The sequence below is a fragment of the Cervus canadensis genome, chromosome 1, assembly GCF_019320065.1.
Source record: "Cervus canadensis isolate Bull #8, Minnesota chromosome 1, ASM1932006v1, whole genome shotgun sequence".
Lineage (NCBI taxonomy): Eukaryota > Metazoa > Chordata > Mammalia > Artiodactyla > Cervidae > Cervus > Cervus canadensis.
In genome coordinates, this window is record NC_057386.1 from 76,776,451 (window position 1) to 76,804,286 (window position 27,836).

The 27,836-nt window shown below is 41.5% G+C and overlaps 1 protein-coding gene and 1 pseudogene across 1 annotated transcript; both read right to left on the bottom strand.

Annotated features, from left to right (window-relative positions):
• Positions 1–1,146: 1,146 nt before the first annotated feature.
• RAB33B (RAB33B, member RAS oncogene family) lies at positions 1,147–23,305 on the bottom strand. Its single transcript, XM_043486041.1, has 2 exons — positions 21,685–23,305; positions 1,147–3,919 (listed from the first exon to the last, which is right to left on the bottom strand). Exons 1-2 carry the CDS (start codon positions 21,931–21,933, stop codon positions 3,479–3,481), a joined length of 690 nt encoding a protein of 229 aa, XP_043341976.1. The 5' UTR covers positions 21,934–23,305; the 3' UTR covers positions 1,147–3,478.
• LOC122452442 lies at positions 13,076–13,703 on the bottom strand (annotated as a pseudogene).
• Positions 23,306–27,836: the final 4,531 nt, after the last annotated feature.

Genomic DNA, 27,836 nt, shown 5'->3' on the forward strand with positions numbered 1-27,836 from the left:
TACACATGGCAACTTGGAGGTTCAACCACGCCCTGCCTTGCTGGTTTCATTTCCCAGTGTTCTGACTACCCCTTCATTTCACCACACACTCACTCCTCTGCATCAGAGCCACGAGGTCATGCCATTTCTGTGCTCATTGTCCTTTGTATCTGCCTCTTTAATTACATCTACCACATGACATTGTAGAATTCCTACTGGTTTATGTATTATTTTCTAAGTTCTTCAAGGACAATCTTGTTCATCTATGCAGCTCACCGCCTAACACAACTGGAAAGTGCATAGCAGGTACTTGACAAATGTTTGATAAATCAGGTTATTTCAGCAAACGAAGTGAATCAGCGTTTGTCAAGCAGGCTTCCCAGGTGGCGCAGTGGTAAAGAATCTGCTTGGAAATGCAGGAGAGGCAGGAGACTCACATTTGATCCCTGGGTTGGGAAGACTGATTCCCTGGAAGAGGAAATGGCAACCCTCTCCAGTATTCTTGCCTGGAAAATCCCATGGACAGAGGTGCCTGGCAGGCTGCATTCCAGGGGGTCGCAAAGAGTAAGACACGACTGAGTGACTGAACATGCACATACACAGGCTCTAGTAAGTTTGCCCCCCAAAGACCAACCTATTGTCTTATTATTCAATTTAAAAAGCAGTCTTTCATGAATAATGTAATTTTGTGTTTGAACAGAAGAGGAACATAAATGAGATAAACTGACCAGGGAAAGCAGTATGAACTTCAGAGGCCCCAAGCCCCGGTCCACAATCTCCTAAATCAGTTATCTGAATACAGAGACTAATTTTACACTTGCCACATCTTCTTTCTCACACATTTTATACTTATTCATTCTTCCAAATCCTTTGACCTCTAAATCTGGAAATATCAATCACTCTTGTGGTATCTGCCAATTGCACTGAAGTGTTTGTTCTTAAACAAGGTAGACTACTTAGCCTCACAAAAAAAAGCTACCCTACCAGCTCATTTTAAAACTTAGGGTTTTTACCTGAAAACTTCTTTAACCTCAAATGTACTCCCAAATAAATTTTCAAGTGAGTGTTTTTGTTTAATATATTACACATTACCTAGAAGCCAAGGGAAAAAAAGACTTTTTTTGGGTCTTATTTTCTACTCAACCAAAGAAAGAAAATAAGCTACAATTTCCTTATGTCAAAGCTGGTTTATTGAACTTCATGAGGGCAAAATTACAGTGACACTACTCCACAACAAAATTATTTAACTCTCGTTTAGATTTCAAGAAGAAATGTATTAGCAACATACTGTCATTACGAACTAACTTTATTATATAGCCTGTATTAGCTTCCTTTGGTGTTCTCCCAAACTATGACTTTTCCAAAACATATCGGAAGTTTTCAACTAAAGGATACTGTTAAAACAAACTCACACGGGAGTTATAAAACTTGTGACTTGTGCTTTAAAAATTAAGAATAGCCACCATTTTGGAAGTGATTTGTCAAGTTGGTGAAGTGTTTTATAAATATTTTGGAAAATATCTAAAAGCTTCATCCCCATTCAACTGATAAGTATGTTCCTTTTAAAAATGAAAACATGTATAGAAAAAAATTAAAACAAATCACCACAAATGGGATACAAATATTTTTAAATTAATAAATATTAAAGTGGAAAAAATAAGTCCTTTCAGAGAACTTTAAAGGATACTTACTACTCACTCCTTACAAAAAGAAATAAAGTTAAATTACTTTAAAAAATATTAATAACAGCAATGAAAAAACATAAATGTGCTTGGAAAGTCTGTAAACTTTCTTCCCCCACTTTAGAAAATGTTTTGATAAGCAATAAACAGATTCCCTTCTTTAAAAAACTGTTAACACCCACAACAATGATAACAGCTGTCATTGTTTTGCTATAAAAATAGTTACAAATTAATATCAATTTAGATAAAGTCAAACCACTTTTAATTCTAGCATGATAAGAAAAATGGATTAATCTCATTAAAAACAAAGACCATTTCTTTTTCCTTAAGGTCTAGTGATTAAAATAGAATAATTATTTCCCTTAATTATTATTTTCAGTTAGTTTATTTAATAGAAGTATCTTGTTTTTATAACTAAATTACTCAACCAGGACCACCATGATTAAGTAAAAAATTCTAAACTAGATTAGATCACATATTTCATTGGTCTCCCACATTCTGAAAATATTTTATGTATAATCACCTTTCAGCTTAATGTCCTCTAGAATGGTAAGTTCAGCAATCTTTCAGAATTAGTGAATGTGCACACTTCAGTTAGAGTTCATGGCTTACATTCCATTCATGTAATAGCGTCATATGCAAGCTTATTATTTCCTATGTGCAAAGTCTTACATTCAAAACAAAAGCATTTAGGGTAAAATACTTTCTGAAATATTCTTTCCATCACTGAGGAATTGACTAGATATTCTGTAATACCTAATTTATTTTTCATACTGAGGAGGAGTAGTTTGTTGTGACCATAAGATTTAAAGATCTAAACAGCAGTATACTATGACAGAATTCTATTACAGAAATAAATGTAGACTCACAGCAATTATAGGTATGCCCTCAGAGTTACAATTCAAATGGAAGAGATGATGAATGCTTTTAGGCATTAAGTTGACGGAGGGAGCATGAGATCCCATGTCAGAACACAGTTTGAAATGACTAAAAGCCGAGAGCTGGAAGATCTCTTGTGGCAGTCAGGAACCATGTTTACTTATTTCCCCTAAACTATAACTTCTCAAATCTTTCAATTAGTTTTTTACTATTTAAATATATCAAAGTAAAGTATAAAGCACCTTATTATGTCATTTCATTTGCATTAAAATCTGATTTACTTCTGCATGTTTTATAGAATTACTCTTTTTTAAAATGACAATGGTATTTTTACAGACCTGATTGACACTGTTTACAAAGATCAAACATCTAGAACTGTTGGGAAAGTCATTCTTTCTGGGCTGAGAACCAGAAAACATTCTAGGTCTTCTTCCACCAGATCTGAAGTCTTAGCTCTTAAAATATACCAATAATAATGCAATTAATATACTAACAATACAAAGAAAGAACTCTAGGGAGAGGCAAATACCAGTTTTATCCTACTGAGAATACTTCCCATTCAAAGGACATACCAGTAAGTGACCTAAATCCTTAATATATTTTTTCAATTTCAGGAACACAGGATTAAACAATCACTAACTCTTAAAATCCCATTATGCTCTCATATGAAGCCTCCTCCTTGCGCTCTCAATGCAAAGATGTTCTGAATCATCCTAATATTGCTTCATTTCAACCTCATCTGAAAACTTTTTCCTTGTGGTGTCACAGTGACAAACTTGATTAAGTAGACACAAAATACAAAAATAAGCATGACGATGATAAACAGTAACGTGTCAGGATGATCCATTGTATCTGAGATTAAATTCTATGACTTATCACTGTCATACTTCAGAAGTATTTCTTTAGTCAATATTAGATACTGTAATAAAGACTGTGATTTAGCACCAGCATGTCATTGCAGGCTTTGGTTCAGGCTTCAGGGTAATTCCGTTATCAGGGGGTTGACTAAGCATTAATGGTTTGTGGCTCTTAAGCTTATGAGCCAAGGTCATAAATATGGCTTCCACATGGTCATTATCATTGGGGTTTTTAGCAGAGGTTTCAAACAAAGGCATACTGTGTGTGTCAGCAAATTTTTGTGCCAAGTCTGTGGGTACCTGGATGGCACTTCTCAAGTCACATTTATTTCCAACAAGAATCCGTGGTATATCGGTGGCTAGCAAGTGCTGTTTGCATTCTTCTATCCAAGACGGCAGGCTGTGAAAACTCGCCATGTTGGTCATATCATACACGAAGACAACAGCATGCACGTTTCTATAGTAGTGCTGGACCATACTTTTTCTGAATCGTTCTTGTCCCGCTGTGTCCCATAACTGGATCTGAAAGTGGAAAAAAGGAGAGAAAAACTGAAAATTCCATCCAGTCATACATATAGAAAACTTTCACTACCTTTGCACGGTCCTCTGTACTTCTTCACTTATACTACTTTGCTCCCTTCTAAAGTGCTTTTTCGGTGTTACTTATGTGATTTAAATGTCATGATGCTAGTCCAGTTACTTCATGATTAACACAAGTGTCAGAACAAGTACTTCAATTTAGCACTTTAATTCAGTAAGTCAAGTTTGTTTGGAAAAAATTATACCTCAAAAATTGATTTTAAAATGCTAAAAGAAACAGATATCAGATTTTAAAAACATGTTAAGTGTCTAATTTCTGCAAATCTGGTTACAATATGCCCTTCCCTGCCTTTCACTCATGTAATTTAAAATAGTAGAATTAGGATAGATGTGAAAAGTCATGGGGTTTAGCCTCTATATCAACATATATATACATCTGACAAAATCCAGGCCCCTTTAAAAAATTCAAATGACTAGGAAATCACTTATCTATCCTAAACATCTCTACCAATAAAAATATTCCAATACCTCCCAATGGAAATACGGGGTGGCGGGGGGGGGGCGGGTACGGTAATGATATCTAAAGCTAAATACAAGTCATATGTTATGATTCTCTTAAAACATGGAATTTATTGTGCCTCTGCCTAGTTCCTAAGAAAAAGTAAATGATGGCCGCGGGATCCGGAGCTGCAGCGGCTTGCACCCGGCAGCGGCGGGGCGCGACCACCGGCTCTACAGCCCGGCCGGCCGACTCGCTGGCATGGGACAGCCGGCGGGGACCGCGAGCAGGCGCTGCGCCCCGGTCGGGCGGCGGGCGGCGGGCGGCCTGAGCTGCCGGGACGCAGGATGCGCTCCGAGGGCGCGGCCCCCGGGCCGGTGGCGCCACTGTGCGGGGCGCTGAGCCTGGTGCTGGGCGCGCTGCTGGGCAGAGATTTTTGGTCATGAAGCCTGTGGGATCTTAAGCTCCCTGACCAGGGTTTGAACCCACATCCCTGCACTGGAAGGCAAAGTCTTAACCACTGGACCACAACGGGGGAAGTCCCTGCTGTTTTTAAATGTTACTTAAAATATTCTTCACCATGCACTTCAGTGTGCCTTGGAGATACTTGCGTTTTAACACATACTTGCCTGCATTGTTTTATCATCATTTGTCAGTCCCTTATGGAGATTGACTAAATGATTAAAAAACCATAAACTATGGTTGTTTCCAGTTTGGGGCCATTACCCAAAGGGACCTGGTATCCCCACCGTACCACCCTCTTGGTCCCCCACATGATGACCGGAAGTGGTCTGGAAATGCTTTGCCCCAGAACCTGACCACCATGCTGTGCTTTCAGTAAGAAAAGGACTTACTGTCCCACCCAGGACTTCACTGGTGGTACAGTGGATAAGAATCCATCAGCCAGTGCAGGGGACACGGGTTCATTTGCTCCCTGGTCTGGGAAGATCCCACATTCCACGACAACTACAGTGCCCATGCTGTAGAAGCTTTGCTCCGCAACCAGAGAAGCCGCTGCAGTGAGAGCCTCTGCTCTGCTACTAGCCTCTGCTCAGCACAGCTAGAGAAAGTCTGCACATGGCAACGAAGACCCAGCACACCCAAAGATAAATTTAAATTAAAAAAAAATTCCAAAGAATGCAATAAGGCAGAAATCTATCTTGGTTTTCCATCTCTATTCATCCCCACCACCTCGCTTCAACTAAACGTCCAACCTCCTTGGACCCTCCGTCATCTGTCCTCTGCATCCGAGAGGCTTGTTTCACCCATCCTGGCAGGGTTTCCGCTTTTAAGTTGCCAGAGCTGCTAGAAACAATTTACCAAGATGAATCCTTCTGAGCCTCTGGCTGATGCTCACCCACCTCCGGGTCACGAATCTTTCCAAATGCAGACACACAGATCATTCCAGATCTTCAGAGGGGCCTGGGTTTTTCATCCTGCCCCAAGTCTACTGATGGTTGAGCCAACAAGGAATCTCAATATCTAGAACTGAAACTGTGACCAAAGGCGGGAAAAAAATGTGCTTGGAGACAGCTCCTACCAAGACCTGTCCAAAGCCTGCATAATTAGTCTGTCACTTTCAGGGAGGCAGTATTGAATCAGAATCTCTATGAGCCCTTGTGGGATCTTTACCTCCTCGCAGGACTGTGTAGAGTGGAAGGCAGGGAACAGAAATGTTTGAAGACTCATTGTATGTCTCCTTGGCCCCCAAAATCTCATTACTTTACAGAATTTTTTTCTTTCTCAACTGCTCGTAAAACAACACTCAGGAATTAATTCTGTTTTCACTAAAGCAGTGCCTCGGTTTTTATTTTGATGGACGGATTAATTTTTAGATTGAATTTGTATAATTCTGGGAAGCTCAAGACTACCTGTGTTGCAGGTGGGAAATGTTAAAAAATGTTTTAAAAAAATTAGAAAAAAAAAAGAAAAAGAAAAAGTAAATGAGTGTACTAATCACAATGGAAAAGACTAAGGACAGAGATGCTCAGACAGCTTTTTTTTTTAAATTTTTGATTGTGCTGGGTTATCATTTACACATGGGCTTTCTCTAGTTTCAGCAAGTGGGGGCTTCTTATTGCGGAGCATCGGCTCTAGGTAAGCGGGCTTCAGTAATTGTGGCACATGGGTTTAGCTGCTCTACCCCATGTAGGATCTTCCAGGACCAGGGATTGAACCTGTGTCTCCAGCACTGGCTGGAGGATTCTTATCCACTGTGCCACCAGAGAAGTCCCTTAGATAATTTTTAATTGAAAGGCTTGTATTATTTATAGATACTCAGAGTATGGAAGCCTAAATAGATGACTTCTCTGCTGCTGCTACTGCTGCTAAGTCACTTTAGTCGTGTCCGACTCTGTGCGACCCCATAGACGGCAGCCCACCAGGCTCCCATCCCCAGGATTCTCCAGGCAAGAACACTGGAGTGGGTTGCCATTTCCTTCTTCAATGAATGAAAGTGAAAAGTGAAAGTGAAGTTGCTCAGTTGTGTCTGACTCTTCGAGGCCCTATGGACTATAGCCTACCAGGCTCCTCCGTCCATGGGATTTTCCAGGCATGAGCACTGGAGTGGGTTGCCATTGCCTTCTCAGAGATGACTTCTCTAGAGAATATCAATAACCTCAGACATACAGATGACACCACCCTCAGGGCAGAAAGCAAAGAGGAACTAAAGAGCCTCTTGATGAAAGTGAAAGAGGAGAGTGAAAAAGCTGGCTTAAAACTTAACATTCAAAAAACTAAGATCATGGCGTCTGGTCCCATCACTTCATGGCAAATAGATGGGAAAACAATGAAAACACGGGCAGACTTTATTTTCTCGGGCTCCAAAATCACTGCAGATGGTGACTGCAGTCATGAAATTAAAAGACACTTGCTCATTAGAAGAAAAGGTATGATCAACCTAGACAGCAGATTAAAAAACAGAGATATTACTTTGCCAACAAAGCTCCGTCTAGTCAAAGCTATGGTTTTTCCAGTAGTCATGTATGGATGTGAGAGTTGGACTATAAAGAAAACTGAGCACCAAAGAATTGATGCTTTTGAGCTGTGGTGTTGGAGAAGATTCTTGTGAGTCCCTTGGACCGCAAGGAGATCACACCAGTCAATCCTAGAAGAAATCAGTCCTGAATATTCATTGGAAGGACTGATGTAGAAGCTGAAACTCCAATACTTTGGCTACCTGATGCGAAGAACTGACTCATTAGGAAAGACCCTGATGCTGGGAAAGACTGAAAGGAGAAGGGGATGACAGAGGATGAGATGGTTGGATGGCATCACCAACTCCATGGACATGAGTTTGAGAAAGCTCCAGGAGTTGGTGATGGACAGGGAAGCCCAGCATTCTACAGCCCGTGGAATGGCAAAGAGCTGGACATGACTGAGTGACTGAACTGAAAGCAATACCAAAGGAGAGGAAAACTGAGGGGATACTGTAGCCGGCCCCCAAAGTAAGCCGTATATAAAAGAGGAAGTGCTGAAACATGGTGCTAAGTGCTCAATTAAGACGTAATGAATTATTGAATACACTTTAAAAATATGGTTAGAGATGGAAATATTGATCACCACTCTCAGGCTATCTTAATTTTTCAGTTCTGATTTTTTTCATCTATTTTTTTTTTATGGTAGCTCTTCTTAGTTCAAGTGTATCCATTTTTGAAATAGTCTCCCTTTCTTCCTAAGTCTAACTTTGTTCAAGGTAGAAATATAATATAAGGCATATCCTGAAGATATTGCGGATTCAGTTCCAGACCACTGCAATAAAGCAAATATCACAATAAAGCAAATCACATGAATTTTTTGGTTTCCTACTGCATGTAAAAGTTACATTTACACTATATTGGTAAAGAATCCGCCTGCAATGCAAAAGACCCTGGCTCAATCCCTGGGTTGGAAAGATCCCCTGGAGAAGGGAATGGCAACCTGCTCCAGTATTCTTGCCTGGAGAATTCCATGGACAGAGAAGCCTGGCAGGTTATAGTCCATGGGGTTGCTAAGAGACACAACTGAGCGCTAACATGTTGAACTTTCAAAAGGTGGAAACAATCCAAATACCCACCAACTTAAGAATGGGTAAATAAAATATATATCCATATAATGGAACATTATTCAGCCATAAAAAGGAATGAAATATTGACACATGATACAACATGGATGAACATTATGCTTAGTAAAAGAAGCCAGACACAAAAGACCACGCATCATAAGATTCCAGGTATACGAAACTTCCACTATAAGGCAAGTCTCCAGAGATAGTAAATAGATTCGTGGTTGCCAGGATCTGAAGGAACGGGAAGAATGAGAAGCGACAGATAATGGGTAAGCGGTTTCCTTCTGGACTGGTGAGATGTTCTGGAATTCGTAAGTGATGATGTGACACAGGCTTGTGAACACAGTAAAAACCACTAAATCGTTTATTTTCAAACATAAATCTTAAATATCTCAGTTTTTTTTAGAATAAAAAAAAAATCCCACTTCAAACTGTATCTTTAACATTCAGAAAGAAATTTTGGGAATGATTTGGATGATGTATATAAAAGCCGTCCAAAGAACTGGAACTGACTTCTTCCTCTTTTAATAATGTTTTCCCAGCTCAGATATTCAAAATTCATTTCATTAATGAAGAATGATTTATAACGCAGAGTACATATTTAAGTTAAAACAATAAAAAGTACACAAGAAGGTAACAGACCAAAACATGAACAATGGCTGTCTTTCGTAGAGAACAGACTCATGGACACAGAAGGGGAAGGCCAGGGTGGGATGAACTGAGAGAGCAGGACTGAAATACATTGAAATACATACATTACCGTGTGTGGAACAGACAGCTAGTGGGAAGCTGCTATATAGCGCAGGGAGCTCAGCCTAGCACACCGTGACAGCCTAGAGGGTGGGATGGGTGGGAGGTGGGAGGGAGGGGACATGTATATTACCTATGGCTGACTCGTAGGGACCTAAGGCAGAAAACAACACAACAGTGGAAAACAATTATCCTCCAATTAAAAGTAATTTTTAAAATGATTGCATTTAAGCCAAATTCCCCCCTTTATTTTTACTTTTCTGTTTTCCATAAAAAATTAATTTGTTTTAACAAACTAAAGTTTTTAAAAAATCATGCAGAATTTAGACCTGTCTCAAAGAACTGTGAAAGTCCTCAATAAATGCAAGTGGTGATGATGAGGACATTCATCCTTAAGAAAACTTGTTTGTTTAAGCTGGGACTGACGCAACAATAAGCCTCCTCCCATCAATCTTACTCAAAACCTTCTGATCATATCAAGACTTCCAGGAAAAAAGAAGTATGGGATAACTCCTCACACTTGACCAAAGAGCCTTAAAGTATATACTATGTTGGTGAGTCACTTACAAAGAAATACCGCTGTGTCTCAGTATCCATGGAGGACTGGTTCCAGGAACCCCCACCAAAATCTAACACCAAAATCCAAGGATGTTCAAGTCCTTTATATAAAATGGCATAATATTTGCATTTAACTTACATCTGTATTCTTTAAGTCATCTCTAAATTACTTATGCAATGTAATATAATGTAAATGTAATGCAATGTAAGTGCTATGTGAACAGTTGCCAGCAGTGGGCAAATTCAAGTTTTGCTTTGGGAAATTTTTTTCCCCCAAATATTCTCCCTTAGATACAGAGGGTCAACTGAATTTAAAAGGAAGCTTCAAAATTTCACTCACTGAATTACTAGAACAAGTGAAGGCCTAGGACACACTGTTACGCCTCCTGCTGCCTTTCAGGTCTGCGCTGAGGTGACGGCAGAGAGGACAGGCCAACTGATAAAAACTGTCAGCCACGAAGGCTAGAGAGAACTATGACTGAGAGAGACAGATATAGCTCCCCAGTGGGGAACAAGCCTTATGATAACCTAGAAAAGTCTTTAGATTTAGCTCTGAGTGCAGTGGTTCACAATGCTTAGAAAAGAAGGGAAAATGACACTTTGGAAACTAGGGAAGGGACAGGCTTTTGTCTGGCAGATGTTAAGTTAGGAAGTGTTTTCAGAGCAATTTTTCCCAATTTGATACTTAATATCTTAGGAAAGAGAATTGGCTCACAGGTGCTTTTACAGGGTATTCTCCCATTTGAGACATTAAAAAGACAACATAAAATATACTTTTAAAATATTTCATGAATCCCAACTTTAAATCCAAGTATCAAGTTCCAATACAAATGGCAACCTGTTTGCTAAATCCTGAGAAGTTTCTTACTATTCGTGAAAGCTCTTTTTAGCAGTTTTATTACCAAAATGAGAAATGATTTGGCAAATTGATTTAATACTTTTTTGCTTGACTAAAGAAGATAAAGTATTAGCCCAAATGATCTTTCTTTCTTTGATCAGCTATCAAATTTCCTCTTCCCCTGTTCTTTCAAAGACTACATTTTTATTGTAGCTCAGCTGGTACCAGCCTGCAATGCAAGAGACCCCGGTTTGATTCCTGGGTCAGAAAGATCCCCTGGAGAAGGGATAGGCTACCCAGTCCAGTATTCTTGGATTTCCCTGGTGGCTCAGATGATAAAGAATCTGCCTGCAATGCAGGAATATCCCCGGAGGAGGGCATGGGAACCCACTCCAGTATTTTTGCCTGGAGAATCCCCATGGACAGAGGAGCCTGCAGGCTATAGTCCATGGGGTCGCAAAGAGTAGGACAAACTGAGTGACTAAGCCCAGTACTGTTCTTTCAAAGAACACATTTTTATTATTTCTGCTTCTAAGCAGCCTATATAAAAGATCATCTGATGATTACACAAAAGCTTCTATTAATAGCTTGATGATGTAAATCAACATCACGACTAGTATTAGTAACACTGTAACAGAACCCTTTCCTTTTAGCATACTGTAGTAGTAATATGTACATCTGACGTACAGATCCATATGGCAAATTTCAAAAATAAATTTTAGCTTCCCTAACAAGGAGAAGTGACACATTTTGTGTGACTAGAAATACTTTAAAGGAAGAATTTAATTACAGCATAATGCAAGAGATACGAAGTCAGCAAGGAGAGAAAGGAAGCAAGGGCTGGGCTGTAAATTCCAGCCCAGCCACCAGTGTGGGACCTTGATCCAGTCATTCACGTTTTCAAAAGCCTGTTTTAACCTTAAAATCAGGGCTAATTTACATAACATAATGAGCTCATCTTCTTTTCTTTTCATTAGCTGTGGTCTTAAGAGTAAAGAATACACATAATTTGGAAACAGCAATCTTAGCTATCCTCTGTCCCTATGTTTCTCTGCTTATTTATGCATTTTCCATTATTACCATCTCTCCTGAAGGTATTAGTGTTCACTCAAAGAACTGATGCCTTTGAACTGTGGTGTTGGGGAAGACTCTTGAGAGTCCCTTGGACTACAAGATCAAACCAGTCCACCCTAAAGGAAATCAGTCCTGAATATTCATTGGAAGGACTGATGCTGAAGCTGAAACTCTAATACTTTAGCCACCTGATGTGAAGAACTGACTCAATGGAAAAGACCCCAATGCTAGGAAAGATTGAAGGCAAGAAAAGAAGGGAACGACAAACGATGAGAGGGTTGGATGGCATCACCGACTCGACAGACATGAGTCTGAGCAAGCTCCGTCAGTTGGTGATGGACAGGGACGCCTGGTGTGCTGGAATCCATGGGGTTGCAAAGTCTGACATGACTGAGCAGCTGAACTGAACTTAAACTACTCATATTTACTTGAGGTTTTGCACAGCCCAAGCATGTTCCAGGCACTATGCTAAGTCCTTTACAAGCACTATCTTATTTAATGTACATGGCCCTAATGTCCACTGTTTCCCCATCTATGTCCCATGAAGTGATGGGACATAGATGGGGAAACAGTGGAGGCAGTGTCAGACTTTATTTTTGGGGGCTCCAAAATCACTGCAAATGGTGATTGCAGCCATGAAATTAAAAAACGCTTACTCCTTGGAAGAAAAGTTATGACCAACCTAGATAGCATACTAAAAGGCAGAGACATTACTTTGCCAACAAAGGTCCGTCTAGTCAAGGCTATGGTTTTTCCAGTGGTCATGTGAGAGTTGGACTGTGAAGAAGGCTGAGTGCCAAAAAATTGATGCTTTTGAACTGTGGTGATGGAGAAGACTCTTGAGAGTCCCTTGGACTGCAAGGAGATCCAATCAGTCCATCCTAAAGGAGATCAGTCCTGGATGTTCACTGGAAGGACTGATGCTGAAGCTGAAACTCCAATACTTTGGCCACCTCATGCTAAGAGTTGACTCATTGGAAAAGACCCTGACGCTGGGAGGGATTGGGGGCAGGAGGAGAAGGGGATGACAGAGGATGAGATGGTTGGATGGCTTCACCGTCTCGATGGACATGAGTTTGAGTAAACTCCGGGAGTTTGTGATCGACAGTGAGGCCTGGCGTGCTGCGATTCATGGGGTCGCAAAAAGTCGGACACGACTTAGCGGCTGAACTGAACTGAACTGAATGTAACAATTACCCAATCTTGCAGATGAGGAATTTGAGGTTTACTAAGGTTATGTAACTCACCTGAGGACACAAAGAGACTATGAAGCCTTTTTTTTTTAAATTGAAGTACAGTTTACAATTTAACTGGATTACAATATTGTGTTCGTTTCAGGGGTACACCACAGTGATTCAGTTATGCTACGAAGCCTTTTTTTAAACAAATCCACACTTTTATTTACTTACTGTTCAATAAATTTAAATCCTTGATGGGTACAGCATCACAGGGATTCTGCATCCAATGACCTTAACAGGAAGGTTGCTTCAGAATTTGATACAAACCATGCCACTGTTTCCACAAGCGCCAGTTACCTTTCCCCACATAACTCTGCTTTTGTGAGGTTTTCCACCAGAAGTTACTGTGCTGTTTTTGCTTTGTACACATAAGTACATCTCTTGCCTAGACAGAATTCAGTTTCATCTTGAACACAAATGTCTTCAATTTTACAAAGGGCTGTATGCTCCCTCTGGGTCCAGAGACCCTGCTCATAGCCGGCAAAACTGGCCTTGGACCACAGTCTTCCAGACATATTATTAAGAGTTATGCTAGAAGTCCTGTTCCCAGTAGGCCTCCACAGGCTCCAAGACGGTTGAAAGAGCTGTACTACTACGGTCTTACAGCCAGGATTTAAACCTGGGCTAAGTGATTCTATTATGGATGAGTGTTGGTTTTCCCAGTCTAAGCTGCTGCTGCTAAGTCCGACTCTGTGCGACCCCGTAGACGGCAGCCCACCAGGCTCCGCCGTCCCTGGGATTCTCCAGGCAAGAACACTGGAGTGGGCTGCCATTTCCTTCTCCAATGCATGAAAGTGAAAAGTGAAAGTGAAGTCGCTCAGTCGTGTCTGACTCTTCGCGACCCCATGGACCGCAGCCCACCAGGCTCCTCTGTCCATGGGATTTTCCAGGCGAGAGTACTGGAGTGGGTGCCGTTGCCTTCTCCATCCCAGTCCAGCATACAATCCCAACTCTGTTTATTGTTCGTTTTTCAGTCTTTAAGTTATGTCCGACTCTCTGCGACCCCGTGGACTATAGCACACCAGGCTTCCCTGTACTTGACCATCTCCCAGAGTTTGCTCAGACTCATGTCTATTGAGTCAGTGATGCCATCCAACCATCTCATCCTCCTTCGCCGTCTTCTCCTCCTGCACTCAATCTTTACCACCATCAGGGTCTTTTCCAGTGAGTTGGCTCTTCACTGGGTACTGTTAATAGCATCTCATTTTCCTTGGGGAACCACCCCTCCCCTGCCTTCAATTCACATGAACACCCAGCCAGGCATGTGACCCATCCCCACACCCATGTCACCACCACAGTTTGGGGGTGGGCATATGTCACAATCCCCAAGCAGAATCACTGAGTCTCCATTTTAGTACTGGTATTAGAACTGACAGAAAAAGAAGTACTTTCTTCTGAGTTTTCAGCTATGTGAAAAAAAAAAATCTCATTTTGCTTAAGCAAAATTTTGCTTAATTTGAGTACAGAAAGCTGACACAGACTCTAAAACAAAAGATCTTAACTATTGATGAAAGATCCCTGGAAAATTAATAATTCCATCATATCTCACATCTGAGTACAAACACCAATGTTGCTACTTTTCAAAGAAGAGCTATAAGAATCACGGGCTTCTGATCAGGCTGGAAGAACAGGAGCTCCGGCCTGGTTCCAGGGATTCTTCAGATAGTGGAATGGCTTGGGTCTGTGAAAATGGAAACTGCTCATACCATACAGGACCCAAGACCAAACCACTGCAGACCCAAATATCCCAGTTTTCTGAGCTAAGGGGTCATAGATTAAGATTCGTTTTTAGGGTACCCCAACTGTCAGTACTCCCATTCACTGAATTCCAGTGAAAATCAAATCAAGAGGACCAATTTGGTATCTTGCTAACCACCATCACCACTTCTTTTTTTTTTTTTTTAATTTTTAAAAATTTTAATTGGAGGCTAATTACTTTGCAATATTGCACCATCACCACTTGTAAGATGAATTCTCAATTTAATTCTAGTCAGGTAAGGTGTAAGATGTCTTATAAAATACTCTGACTTATAAACATTGGATTACTTTTAATAAAGATCAAGACAAAACAATGGAGAAGGATAAATAATCTGATTTCTATTTGGGTTCAGCATTCATGGTATATCCTCTTCATTACATTATGAAGCCAAGTTCTAGTTCACTATCTAAGCATGTTAACTACACTGGGCGTTTTGTCTTCATCTACCTATGCTCCCCAACTTCATCTTCACAGTCATGATTATTTCCTCCAGTTCTACACTTCCAGCTGCCAATCCAACATTTCCACTTTAATACAACACCATCTCAACAAAGAAGTGATTAACACAAAATTTTTTTACAGAGCCTCTCAAAAATCAATCTTCCATGAAAGTGAAAGTGAAGTCACTCAGTTGTGTCTGACTCTTTGTGACCCCATGACTGTAATCCACGAGGCTCCTCCGTCTATGGGGTTTTCCAGGCAAGAATACTGGAGTGGGTTGCCATTTCCTTCTCCAGGAGATCTTCCTGACCCAGGGATTGAACCCAGGTCTCCTGTATTGTAGGCAGACGCTTTACCGTCTGAGACACCAGGGAAGTCTATATTCCTTATCTCTACTAAAGATACTACCTACCTTCAATCAATCAGACCCACAACCTCAGCCATCTGAGTCCTCCTCCTCCTCTTCACAAAAAGCCAGTTACTGAAGCCTTTTGGCTTTATCATCAAAATATCTCTTGTGTCATCTGTTTCTTTCCATTAGCTTCCCTCATTACCCCAATTTTGGATTTCCAGAGCAGGCTACTAACTGATCTCCTGTTTCCAATATATGCAACACTCATCCGAGTCCTATATAATTTAGAAACGGAGCTGGACACTGGAGGATGTCGATGGAATTATCAGACATGGACTCTGTCCTGAATAAAACTGAATAAGACCTAATAAAGGAGGTAGACACACATACAGTACAAACAGCAAAGATTTAAAGACTCAGGTAAGGTGCTAAAGGAAGTTGAGAGAAAGAAGAAATAGAAAGGAGAATGAGGCAGGGAGACTCCTGACAGAGACACACTGAGGTGGATCAGGAAGAATTACATGTGGTGAAATATGGGAAGGGAGGTTATTCCAGGCAGAGTGGGAAATGCAACAGGAAAACATAGGGATAAGCAAATAACTGGCTGGACTATAGGGTACTCAAAGGGAATTAATGGCGCGGGGGGGAAAGTTAAGTTAGAAAAAGCAGTCTGGAGCAAGAGAAGGAAGGTCTTATGTTTATTTTAAAAGTTGGAACTTTTTACAATACAATGGAGAACTACTCTGGGCATCTGAGGCAGGGGAGATTACTCTCCCTAAAAGGCAACATTAATCTGGCATTTTGGCAACAATGTATAAAACAAATTAATTGAGGGCTGGGGTTGGGAGATGAGTTGAGGTGCTACAATAGAGCAGAGCATAAAAAAGATGAACTGATGCTGAAGCTGAAATTCCAATACTTTGGCCACCTCATGCGAAGAGTTAACTCACTGGAAAAGACCCTGATGCTGGGAGGGATTGGAGGCAGGAGGAGAAGGGGATGACAGAGGATGAGATGGCTGGATGGCATCACCGACTCAATGGGCATGAGTTTGAGTAAACTCCGGGAGTTGGTGATGGACAGGGAGGCCTGGCGTGCTGCGATCCATAGGGTCGCAAAGAGTCAGACACAACTGAGCAACTGAACTGAACTGAAGTCCCCATCTGCTTTGCAAATAGGTTCATCAGTACCATTTATCTAGATTCCACATATATGTGTTAATAAATGTTATTTCTTTTTCTCTTTCTGGCTTACTTCATACTGTATGACAGTCTTCAGATCCATCCACATCTCTGCAAATGGCACAATTTTGTTCCTTTTTATAGGTGGGGAGTATTCCATGGTATAGGCGTGAAAAAGATGAACTAGGATTTTGAAGAAAGAATGCATGAGAGAAGTCATCCATGTAGAAAACTAACTGGATTTGGGAAGCAAAGGAGAGAGAATGGTGAGGCCTCTGGGAAGAGGAGGACAACTTCAGGACCGTGTAGGTCACACAGAGGAGAAACAGAAGAGGCAGATTCGAGAGAAAAGACAAACCCACCTCAGAATGTTGAGGGGAGGGAGGGCTTACCCAAATAGCAATGTCTACAAAACAAGACGGAACGCAGAGTGACAGATGAGGAGTGAGGGCTGGGCCAAACAAAGCTTTGAAAGTTATCTTCATAGATATGATACCCGAAGTCAAGAGTCTATTAAAGAAGAGAATGCAGACAGAAAACCAGTCCATCAAGGGGCAGATCCAGGCTCACTCAGGATTCATCCTCAATCGCTGCCACATTTATCTTCCTAAAACACTTGGACTTTTTAGCATGCATACAAAATGAAATCTAGATTCTAGCTGTTCAGAAACTCTTCAGCAATGTTGCTATCAACACCTATGCAATTCTTCTCACTTGCCACTTTTGCATGGAACCTTTAATCCTGCTGGAGCATCCCGCTAATGATACGCATGAAAATATCCCTCCAGTGAGAATGAGCCCTCCACCAACATCCAAAAATAACCTGGCAGTCACCGACTGCCTGGTTTTGCGAGTCGTCTTTCTGTTGTGGTTATTGTTCAGTTGCTCAGTCGAGTCCAGCTCTCTGTGACCCCACGGACTGCAGCACACCAGGCTTCCCTGTCCTTTGCTATCTCCCACAGTTTGCTCATGTCCCATGAGTCAATGATGCTATCCAATCATCTCATCCTCTGTCGCCCCCTTCTCCTCCTGCCCTCAATCATCTTCTTAGGTATATAAATTTTATCCCTATGTAGGACAGCAGATCATCTATGCAGTGTATCGGGGTCAGCAAACTTCCCTGTAAAGGGTCAGAATACTAAGTATCTTAGGCTTCACAGTCCTAACGGTCTGTTACAACTACTCAACTCGGCCACTGTGGTGCAAAAGCAAGCACAATATATAAACAAATGAGCCTGGGTGTGTTTCAGTACAACTTTATTATTTATGGACACTGAAATTTAAATTTCATGTAACTTTCACTTGTCATGAAATCCTATTCTTTTGGTTCTTTTTTCCCCAGTCACCCGAAAATGTAAAACTCATGCTTAGCTTACAGGCCACATAGAAACAGGCAGCAAGGCACAGACGGCTTCTGGACTTACAGTGGCGATCATTTCATAATGTATGCAAATAGCAAATGACAATGTAGGACACCTGAAACTAACATAATATTGTATATCATATTTCACTTAAAAAAAAAAACAGAAATTAAAAAACCAGGCAGCAGGCCGTACTTAGCTCTCAAGCATGGTTTGCTGATTCCTGCACTGTAACATAATTATTTTTGCCCAACAAAATGTCTTCTTTCCTTTAAATGTTTACCCATTAAATGTTTGATTTACCTATGGAGGGAGAGGCCCTCACTACTTTTCTTTAGTTAATATTAACATCTTGCATTTAACATGTAAAATCTCATTCACTACAAATGACAGGTAAGCTATCCCAATATTCAAATAGACACTGAGGATCCCTAGTGAGAGACAGAGATCAAATCCAACACTAGGTTTTAATGATTCTGTTGGTGTCTGACATTGTCACGTGCTGATATGAGAGGAAAATAGCTGCCATTATGATGATACACAGAGATGGAAGGAGCATAAGGATTAAATACCTTGATTTAAATACCAAATGTATTTTTATTTAAGGAATTAACTATATAATTTTATCCAAATTTCAAAATTCTCCAAACAAGATTTTACACTTTCCATTATACATATATAGTACTTAGGAACAGATTAGCAAACACAGACTTTATCACATTTTATAGAACATTTTAAGTGATTCTGAAACAGCACTGCTATAAGATACGCTTTCTGAAAAATTTACAGTCCACAAAACATTTAACACAACCTCTCACTTTTACCAAACAAGTAAAAATAATGTCTACTTACTAATAGATAATAAAGTAACACAGAGCTTTCCAGCTTTCACCTCAAGATGAAAAATTAGAAGAAATGTCCTTTCAGGTTAGGCTTACAATGCTCCAAAGAGAATATGAACATCTCAGTAGCACTTAAGACATAATATAGGTTAATAAAAAAGCAGCAGCAATATATGGAATAAAGCTCTTCTATATCACCTCATTTTTTTTAAGACACCAAAAGAACACCTTAAACTTTTCCCCCACCAAAATACTCATATCTCTTTCTATTACAGAAATATCTATAATCTTTTTGACCACAATAAAAACCTCAAGTCTTACAGTTGGAAGTACAAGTCAACGGATAAGGCCTTAGAGACAAGAAAAAGAAATCCAGTGTCTCTACCAACTAGGATACCAACTCAGGGGCCCTATCAACATATGAGGTCAGGCTAAGGCTCAGGAAGGACAATCACAGAGAAAGATGTTTTCTCCCTGCTCCTTTCAACCAGCAGGATCAACTCTGTGCTCCCAGAGTCAACACATCTGATGTTCTGCTTCATTTATCACCACCAGCACCAGTCTCAGGAGTCTTCGATGTTACACACTGGACATTGTTCATGCGTTTAAATGCTGTGGGTATCTCTTAAATTTGCACCCGATTCATCTGTGACCAAAGTATAAATGGCAACCTGGAGGCAGGTAAAGGGTCCCTGAACCCCAGCTCCTCTCCTGCCTCCAGTCGCTCTATGTTGTCACCATCCTGCTTCGATTTGGGGGAGTACCTCCCCTTCAGCTGCCTGCCTATGCCCTACTCTATCTCTGTTTCACTCTCTGGTTGTGCAGTCACAGAACTGATGGTGCCAAAGAGAAATCATAATGTTAAACCTCCAGGGGAGAAGAATCTTCTCAAGATCACTGACTCTGAGCCAAGTGCCTTCTTTATGTTCTCATCTAACCCTCACATGAGCCTGATGGGGTACTAGTATCCCAATTTTTCAGATGAGAAAAATAGACTGAAAGATTAAGGAAACTGCCTAACCACTTGACTAGCCAACCACGCCAATTCGCCTAAGACCAAGAGGGTTCCTGGGATGTGAGACTTTACATTGAAAACTGGGCAATGCTGATCTCCCTACGAAGGACACAAAGCCCTTTCACAGGTTCAGATTTGAGCCAGGCCAGCTGGGCTTCAAAACCTATGCACTTTCTCTCAGAACTCCTCTGCCAAACAAACTCCCTCTCTAACCTCAGAAGTCCTATTATTTTCCTCCCCCAGAGGTTCCTGGGCCTAACTTAATTCTGATGGAAAATATTCAGCCTCTTATTCTACCTTTTTCTTTGCAATGTATGCAGATCTTTCTCAACTCCCTAATACAGCGCGTCCGAAAGACGACCGTTCCCAGCTTGAACGGGACAATGAAAAATTAAAGCTAAGATTAAAAGGCAAGAGGGCCTACAGAGGACTGATGCCTTTTCAACTCTATTTCTCCTTTACTATCGTTGGCAGTAAAATCCCTTTGGGGATGGGGAGATGGGCCAGAGATTGTGTTATGCTATGCTACACCACTTCAGTCATATCCAACTCTTTTGCGACCCCATGGACTATGGCCCACCAGGCTGCTCTGTCCATGGGATTCTCTAGGCATGAATACTAGAGTGGGTTGCCATGTCCTTCTCTAGGGAATCTTCCTGACCCAGGGATCGATCCCATCTCTCATGTCTCCTGCATTGGAAGGTAGGTTCTTTACCACTAGCACCACCGGGGAAGCCCCTAGATTGGGGAACCAAAAACTAAATTGTTCATGTGTGAAGGATGTGGGTGTAGAAATGAAGTAAGACTATTTTTTTTTCCCCCACAGTGGACTGAGGTAAAGATGAACATCCTAATTTAAAGCAAAAAAGAAATAAATAATAAACACAGTATAAGGAAGGCAGAGTAGTTCCCCGAAGCCACCTGTTTTAAGGGATTGTATGAGCAGGTGGCTGAGCATCAGTCACAGTGAAGAAGTGTTTCTAAGGTTTACACTACCAGAAGGCCTCAGCCCTGTCACTGATGCCTTATTCTCCAATGCCTCCATTCCAATCCCTGAGAATCCCAGGCTTGGCCTTGAGCTTACTACCTTCTCCACTTTTACTGTGTTATCCAGTCTCAGGAGCCACCAATAAGACTTAAGACTTGAAAGAGGGTGGCACCAAGAATGTGGTCTGGCAACCCAATGAGGAACCAAGTACAAACTACAGAATGTTTCGGCAGGAAAACATAATTTTCTAAACAACTCAACGTCATCCAGAAACTACCATAACAAAACTGCATGCAAGAGAATACCTAGGTACTTCCTCAAAGGCAACGGGGGTTTTACTTCCACAATACCTACGGCAGTACTCAAATGCATGTTTAACAAATAATATTTACTAAATAAAATTCCCATGCTTGAGAAATTTCACTATTTTTCCTCTGGCCTTACTTCACTAACTCCCAACACGTGAGACCCAGCCTGTAAGTCAGTTCTACACGCTGGCTACTCAATGTGGGCTCCACTGACTAGCTCCAAGTGCATCACCGGAGACCTGACAAAATCAGAACCTTTACTTGGGGGGAAAAAAACAAACAAACCCAGGTAAATCTCATGCACAATAAAGTTTGAGAAACACTGCCTTAGAAGTTTGCTATATACAAATCCTTCCAATCCCCAACTCCCATCTTCACATCAGCGTGAGAAAAGATGACGCGCACGCCCTGCACCGGGCCAGCAATTAACCCACGAAGGGGCTGGCACACGTGTCTTCCCGGGATAACCTTCCTCCCGACAGTCTCCCATCCGCTCACCTTGATACGCTCCCCATCAATCTCTACCGCTCGTTCTCGGAAATCCACCCCGATCGTAGCCTCGGTGCGGTCGGGGAAGCGGCCGGCGCAGAAGCGGTAGGTCAGGCACGTCTTGCCCACATTGGAGTCGCCAATCACGATTATCTTGAAGATGCGGGAGCGAGCCGGTGGCAGAAACCCTGAGCCCCCTGACACTGCACCGCTGGATGAGAAGCTCGCCTCGAGCGACGACTCTATGTCCGAAGCCATTCTCCCGACCCGCCCCAAACTGAGGCGGAGGGAAGGAGAGGCTGAGAGGCTGCGAGATTACGCCACCACCACCCAGCGCGCCCAGCCCGCGGCTCGCGCTGCTCAGCGTCCCCGGAGCCACCGCCCTCCGCAGGCAGCGCGCGTGCGCACCTTCCCGCCGGCCTCCGCCCGCGCAGGTGTGGTGCCCACCGGCCCAGGCTCGCTGACCCTTCCGCCCGGCCTACGGCTCCACCGCAGCGTCAGTCAGGCCGGGGCCCGTCTACCCGAGAAGGCACTGGGCCTGTCGGGGGCTTGTCGGGGGCGCGGAAGGCCGGCTGCTGAGAAGCCGAGCAGACCGCCCCGGGCCCGGTACCCTGGCTGGCCCGGCCCCGCCACGTCCAAGGCTCCCGCCCCCGGGAGGAAGCCGCGCGAGCACTCAAGGGGCGGGGAGAGAAAGCTGAAAGGAAGGAGGTACCACCAGGCACTCTCTCGCGAGAGGGCGGGAGAGCCGCTTCGACGCTGGCGTGGGCCCGACGAGGACGTGTGAGGTCTCCGGAAGGTTCGGCGCTGGCCTCGGCTTCTCGTTTGGGCTCCCCGGACTTGGAAGTGGAGGCGGGTCCTCTCGCCTTTGCAGCTGGGGGCCGCGGAGTCGGCCGCGTTCCCTGCTTCTTTCGGACGCTCGGGGTCGCGGGAGATGAGACAGCGATCAGGGCTGAGGGGCGCGAGGCGCCGCCAGAAGCCCGCTGGGCGCGGGAAACCCTTAGAGGCGAGCTCCGGGCCGCGCGGAACTTGAGTCTTGGCAGGAGCAGGGTTGTCAGTGAGCAGGCGGGAGTTCGAGGCCGCCCGCCGCCTTCGCGCGGAGAATTTCGTTAGGCGCCGAAGCAGTGTTCCGATATCCGCGGGACTCAGGTGCCCAAGTCCGGCGGCCCAAGAGAAGATCACAGGAGGGCCGCTTGGTGACCTTGAACCCAGGAGCTGGCCTAGATGGCCTCTCTCATGAGAGTATAACCCACTGTGCCCAAGTTATGTCTTCTGCCTGAGTGACGATGATGTAGCCGTTGAATATTACGGAGCACACACAGTTGTCTTCAGCCATATATCCCAGGAAAATATTAATAGACGAGATCACCCAGCCTTAAAGAGGATTCTCTGGATCACTGAGAGTTTTCCGAGGAAACCTACCATACACTAAGTCATAGAAAAGTTCCAAAATGTGCAAAAATACTGCTTTTTGTGAGGAGTTTCGTTTTCTGATAACAAGACTGGAGTTTGGGGGGTTTTCTGTTTGAGCGCATAGTTTGGAAGTTGAAGGACTATGGCGAGGAGGACATGGCATGCCTTAAATAGAATGAGGGAAACGACAGAGAACCAGAAGCCCTAGGAAAGGAGATAAACTGCTTATTTCAGCCCATAAAATGGAAATGTGGTCAGAGCAAATTAGTAGTAAAAGCTGAGCATGCCGAGCTGCAGCAATTTGCAAAAGCCTTTAATAGACAATAATTTCTGTTGCAGTAGAAAAACTTTATACAGTTACTGATATACCAAGTTATGTTAGCCAGGGGGAAGAAGGTTACACACCTGGTTGAACCTGTGTACCAGGTGAGTAAATTACATTTACTCCGTTTCCTGTTACAGAAACCAGAACGTGGCCTGGAAAATCCTAATTGTGACTTTAGTTCCATAAAGATAAATCCCAGAGACTACTAGAGAACCTTGGAAACATGCCTCTAATCTACTCCACTTATCCCATTTAAAGGTTAGCATCTGAAGATTTAATAACAAAAAACAGTTGAAGAATTCAAAGCTGGATAATCAGGTAATTTTAAAGGACGGTGAAAAAGCATCAGTGTCTTTGCACCACAAGACCCTTGCTCTGTATTTTTTGTATTCTGATTTTTTTGGCTTGGTCTTTTTCTTGTCTGTTTCTTTAGATCCTGTTCACATTTCATATCCTACTTCAAAAGTCTCATCTCTGAGAAGCTACTCCTGATTACTTCAGCTCAGAATGTTCTTGATTTATTTTAAATCTAGTACACTTGGGGTATTGCTCAGCAATACTGGTCTCAGCAGTACTGTCTTCGCTGTTTGTTTCATGATTACGTGTTGTGCCTTCCAACTAGATTGTCAGCTCTTGACTATGGATGGAGAACTCATTGTTACTCAGCAAATGATGAATAAGTGAGTTTAGTGAGAAATTTCTTGTGTAAGCTTTGTCAGTTTGCACCCCTTTACCAGCTATACACAGTTCAGCACCACTTAGATGGAAAAATGACTGTAGACCCTTGATATTGTTACAAAGAGTTTTGTATTTTCAGCCTGCAGTTTGAGAGATTGCTTATGTGAGTAAAGTGTATGTCACTCTTTTTTTATTGAATAATCCCAGAACCTCCAGGTTTGACTCTTGAAGAAGATGCTACTGTTGGGAAGAGTGGATGGATTATGCAGCCCTGTTTTCTGAGGATTCATTTGTTCTTGGAGTTTTTCACTGCTTGCTACCACTACCACTTGGCCTGAAAGTATAAGCATGTGACCATTCCTTTCCTTCGTATTTTACTACACAGCTGAGAAGAGACTGAATTTGGATCCTTTAGTGGTACAACTGGAATATTATACATAGTTTAGGGCAAGGAGGCTTATTTAAAAGTATTTTTCTAATAGAAAAAAGCTGGATATGAAAAACGAAATAAGGGTAATCTTATGTACAAAATACAACTACTTATGGTCAACCTTTATTTATTAAGAGATGCATCCACCCTGTGGCAGAGGCCATTTTTAAACTGGTCTTAACCAAGGAGTAGCTCCTAGAAAACTTCACTCTTTTTTAAGTTCAGACCTGAGTACAGAGGACAAGAGAGAGTTTACCTGCTTGCCTCTATTGGCACTACTGACATTTTGTGCCAGATAATTGTTTTTTTGTAAATTTTTTGAAGTATGGTTGATTTATAGTATTATGTTAGTTTCAAGAATATAGCATAGTGATTAAGTACTTTTGCAGATTAAACTCTATTATAGGTTGTTACAAGATAATGGCTATAATTCACCATGCTATACAGTATATCCTTACTGTTTATTTTATAAACATAGTAGTTTGTCCCTAACTTGTGCCTCCTCTTTTCCCTCTATCTTTTGATAACCACAGGTTTGTTTTCTATATCTGTGAGTCTGTTTCTGTTTTGGATATACAGTCAGTTGTATTATTTGTTGGATTCCACATGTAAGTGATATCATGCAGTATTTGTCAGTAAGCCAGATAGCTCCTTGTGGGCAGCTGTCCTGAGCATTATAAGATGTTTAGTAGCATACCTGGCTTCTACCCACTTCCTGCCAGTAGTACCACACCCCTACTTGTAACAACCCAAATCAACTCTAGACATTGCCAAATGCCCCTGAGGGGTATTAATGTCCCTTTCCCACTTTCACTGAGAATCACTGGCCTATATAAGAGCTTTTCTGCTAATTCTGGTTTCCTGTCCATCCCATTTGACAGCAGGAATCATCTCTCCCTTAAAGACAGAATTCCAGTTCCCCAGAGAAGTATAGCTTTGGTCTTGTTGGACTCCACCAGATTATGAAATCACTGGTTAATAGGTATCCCCAAATATTTTATGAGAGATGAGTGAATGAGTGAAGTCGCTCAGTCATGTCCGATTCTTCGCGACCCCATGAACTAGCCTACCAGGATCCTCAGTCCATGGGATTTTCCAGGCAGGAATACTGGAGTGGATTGCCATTTCCTTCTCCAGGTTTATGAGAGATACTACATTATAAATAACAAGGATTTTAGTTTTAGCACCTAAGTAGCAAATTACCATCAACATTTTATAGGTAAATTTACTGAGTTTCAGAATTCTTCAAGTTATATCTTCATAAATAGGATCATTGAGGATTTATGAAATTTAACTATATATCTCCACTGTGCTTGTGGTTGGGGCAGGGGAGAAGACTAGAAATTCTAGATGTGTTCAAGTGTGGAGGCAGACAAGGAGCTAAGTTAAAGGTGAGTGTGCCTGTGGCAGTGCCATTCTTCTTGATAATAAATTCAAATTATGAGTAAGCAAGACTTAAAAGTATTGGAGATATGCAAGATGCAGTCATGGTGGTCTTTGCTGTTTCCTTGATTTCATTCCCTTTCTCCCTCCTCACCTTTAGAATGTTTGATTATGTAGCATTCCCTGTATTTGATATAACAAAGGCAACCGATAATTCTGAAGATGATCTAAGTAACTAGGAGATTTAAAATTAAACTTTCTACCTTGAAGATGTAGTTTTTTAATGTCCACATTTATAAACATTTATTTCTAAATAACTACACAGAAAAATCTCAATTTTAAGTTATACTGTCTGATACCAAAGCAATAAAAACAAGCTATTCTTTCTTTTTTCTTTAAGTAGAAGGAAAAAAGAAAGTTTATCTACTATACTTGGAAGCTAAGAGGAAAATCTAATTCTGGTTCAAGGAGAAAAATCACAATCGCTGATTTACAAACTGTTTAGAAAGTAATGACAATGAGAACAATAAAACAATGTAAGGATTCAGCTGTAGTAGTACATAAAGGAAAATCGCAGATCAATGTTTTAATACTAACCAATACAGAAAAATATTAGTCATATTAGTAAATATTAGTAAAATCATAGTAAAAATATGGTTTACTTATCTCTTATATAGTCCTTAATGTGTCAGACACTGTTGTTTTCTATAAAAATTAACCCGTATGAAGCAAGTAACATTCTCCCTTTTTTATCAATAAAGAATCTGAGGCTCGGAGAGTTAAGTGTTTTCCTGAAGTTCACCCAGCTAATAAGTGATAAAGTCAATAACCAAACCAAGTCCTTTGATCACTACATTACACTGCCTCTTATCGTAAATGAGAAAAACACAGTTTTAAGGCACAGCAGGCAAAATAATAATAGTAGACAGCAGTGAATTAGAATCCAGAAATACAGAACAGATCATAAAAGGAAAGAGCTGGTTATTTGATATGTTCAGTAAAATAAATATGGCAAAATAAAAGTAGCAAAGATTTTAACACAGGAGAGAGAATGTTAGAAATGAAAAAGGAGGGACTTCCCTGGTAGTCCGGTGGTTAAGAATTGACCTTCCAATGCAGAAGACTCAGTTTCAATCCCTAGTTGGGAAACTAATATCTCACATGCTGCAGGTCAACTAAGCCCGCATGCCACAACTAGAGAAGCCTGTGCACCACAATGAAGACCCAGTGCAGTCAAGAAAAATAAATGAAAAAGGAGATATACTCTGATAAAGGAAACTTTCAATATGAAAGAATACAAGTCCATGTATTCATAAAAATATTTTGTTGAGCACCTACCACATAACCTGCAGGCCCAATACATGTGGCTAAGGACATTGAAAAGATGCAATTTGTGGAATTCGCTTGACAGAATACTGGAGAAAAAGGAATCTTCTTTACTCCAAGAAGATTTACAGAAATCTTGAGTCTTTGGCTGACTGCTTGTGACTACACATGCTAAATAAGTACGTGTAGAGTAATACTCTGCAAGGCCAAGCAAAGATCAACTACCAAGAAAAGAACAATTACCAGGGAGCTATAAATGGAAAAATTCCCAGAGCTCATAAAAGACTAGATGACTTCAGAGTTACCAGTTGGAGTAAATACCTCACTGAACACAGGAATTAAATAGAGATACCTGAAAGCTTGTACGTTAGTAGTAGGGCTACATTAGCCCTAGATTAAAAGCTACTCTAGACGTAACCTAGTAACATTTAAAAACAAGCCTTGAAAGGATCAAACTGATCTATAAATAACTTCCTGCCAAAACAAGACTCAATACTTACATACATACACACAAGACAATCAGCAATATAATGTTTACAATGATCAGTATACAAAAAAATCACTAGATGTGAAGCTTCAGAAAAATCTGACCCTTAACCAAGAGAAAAA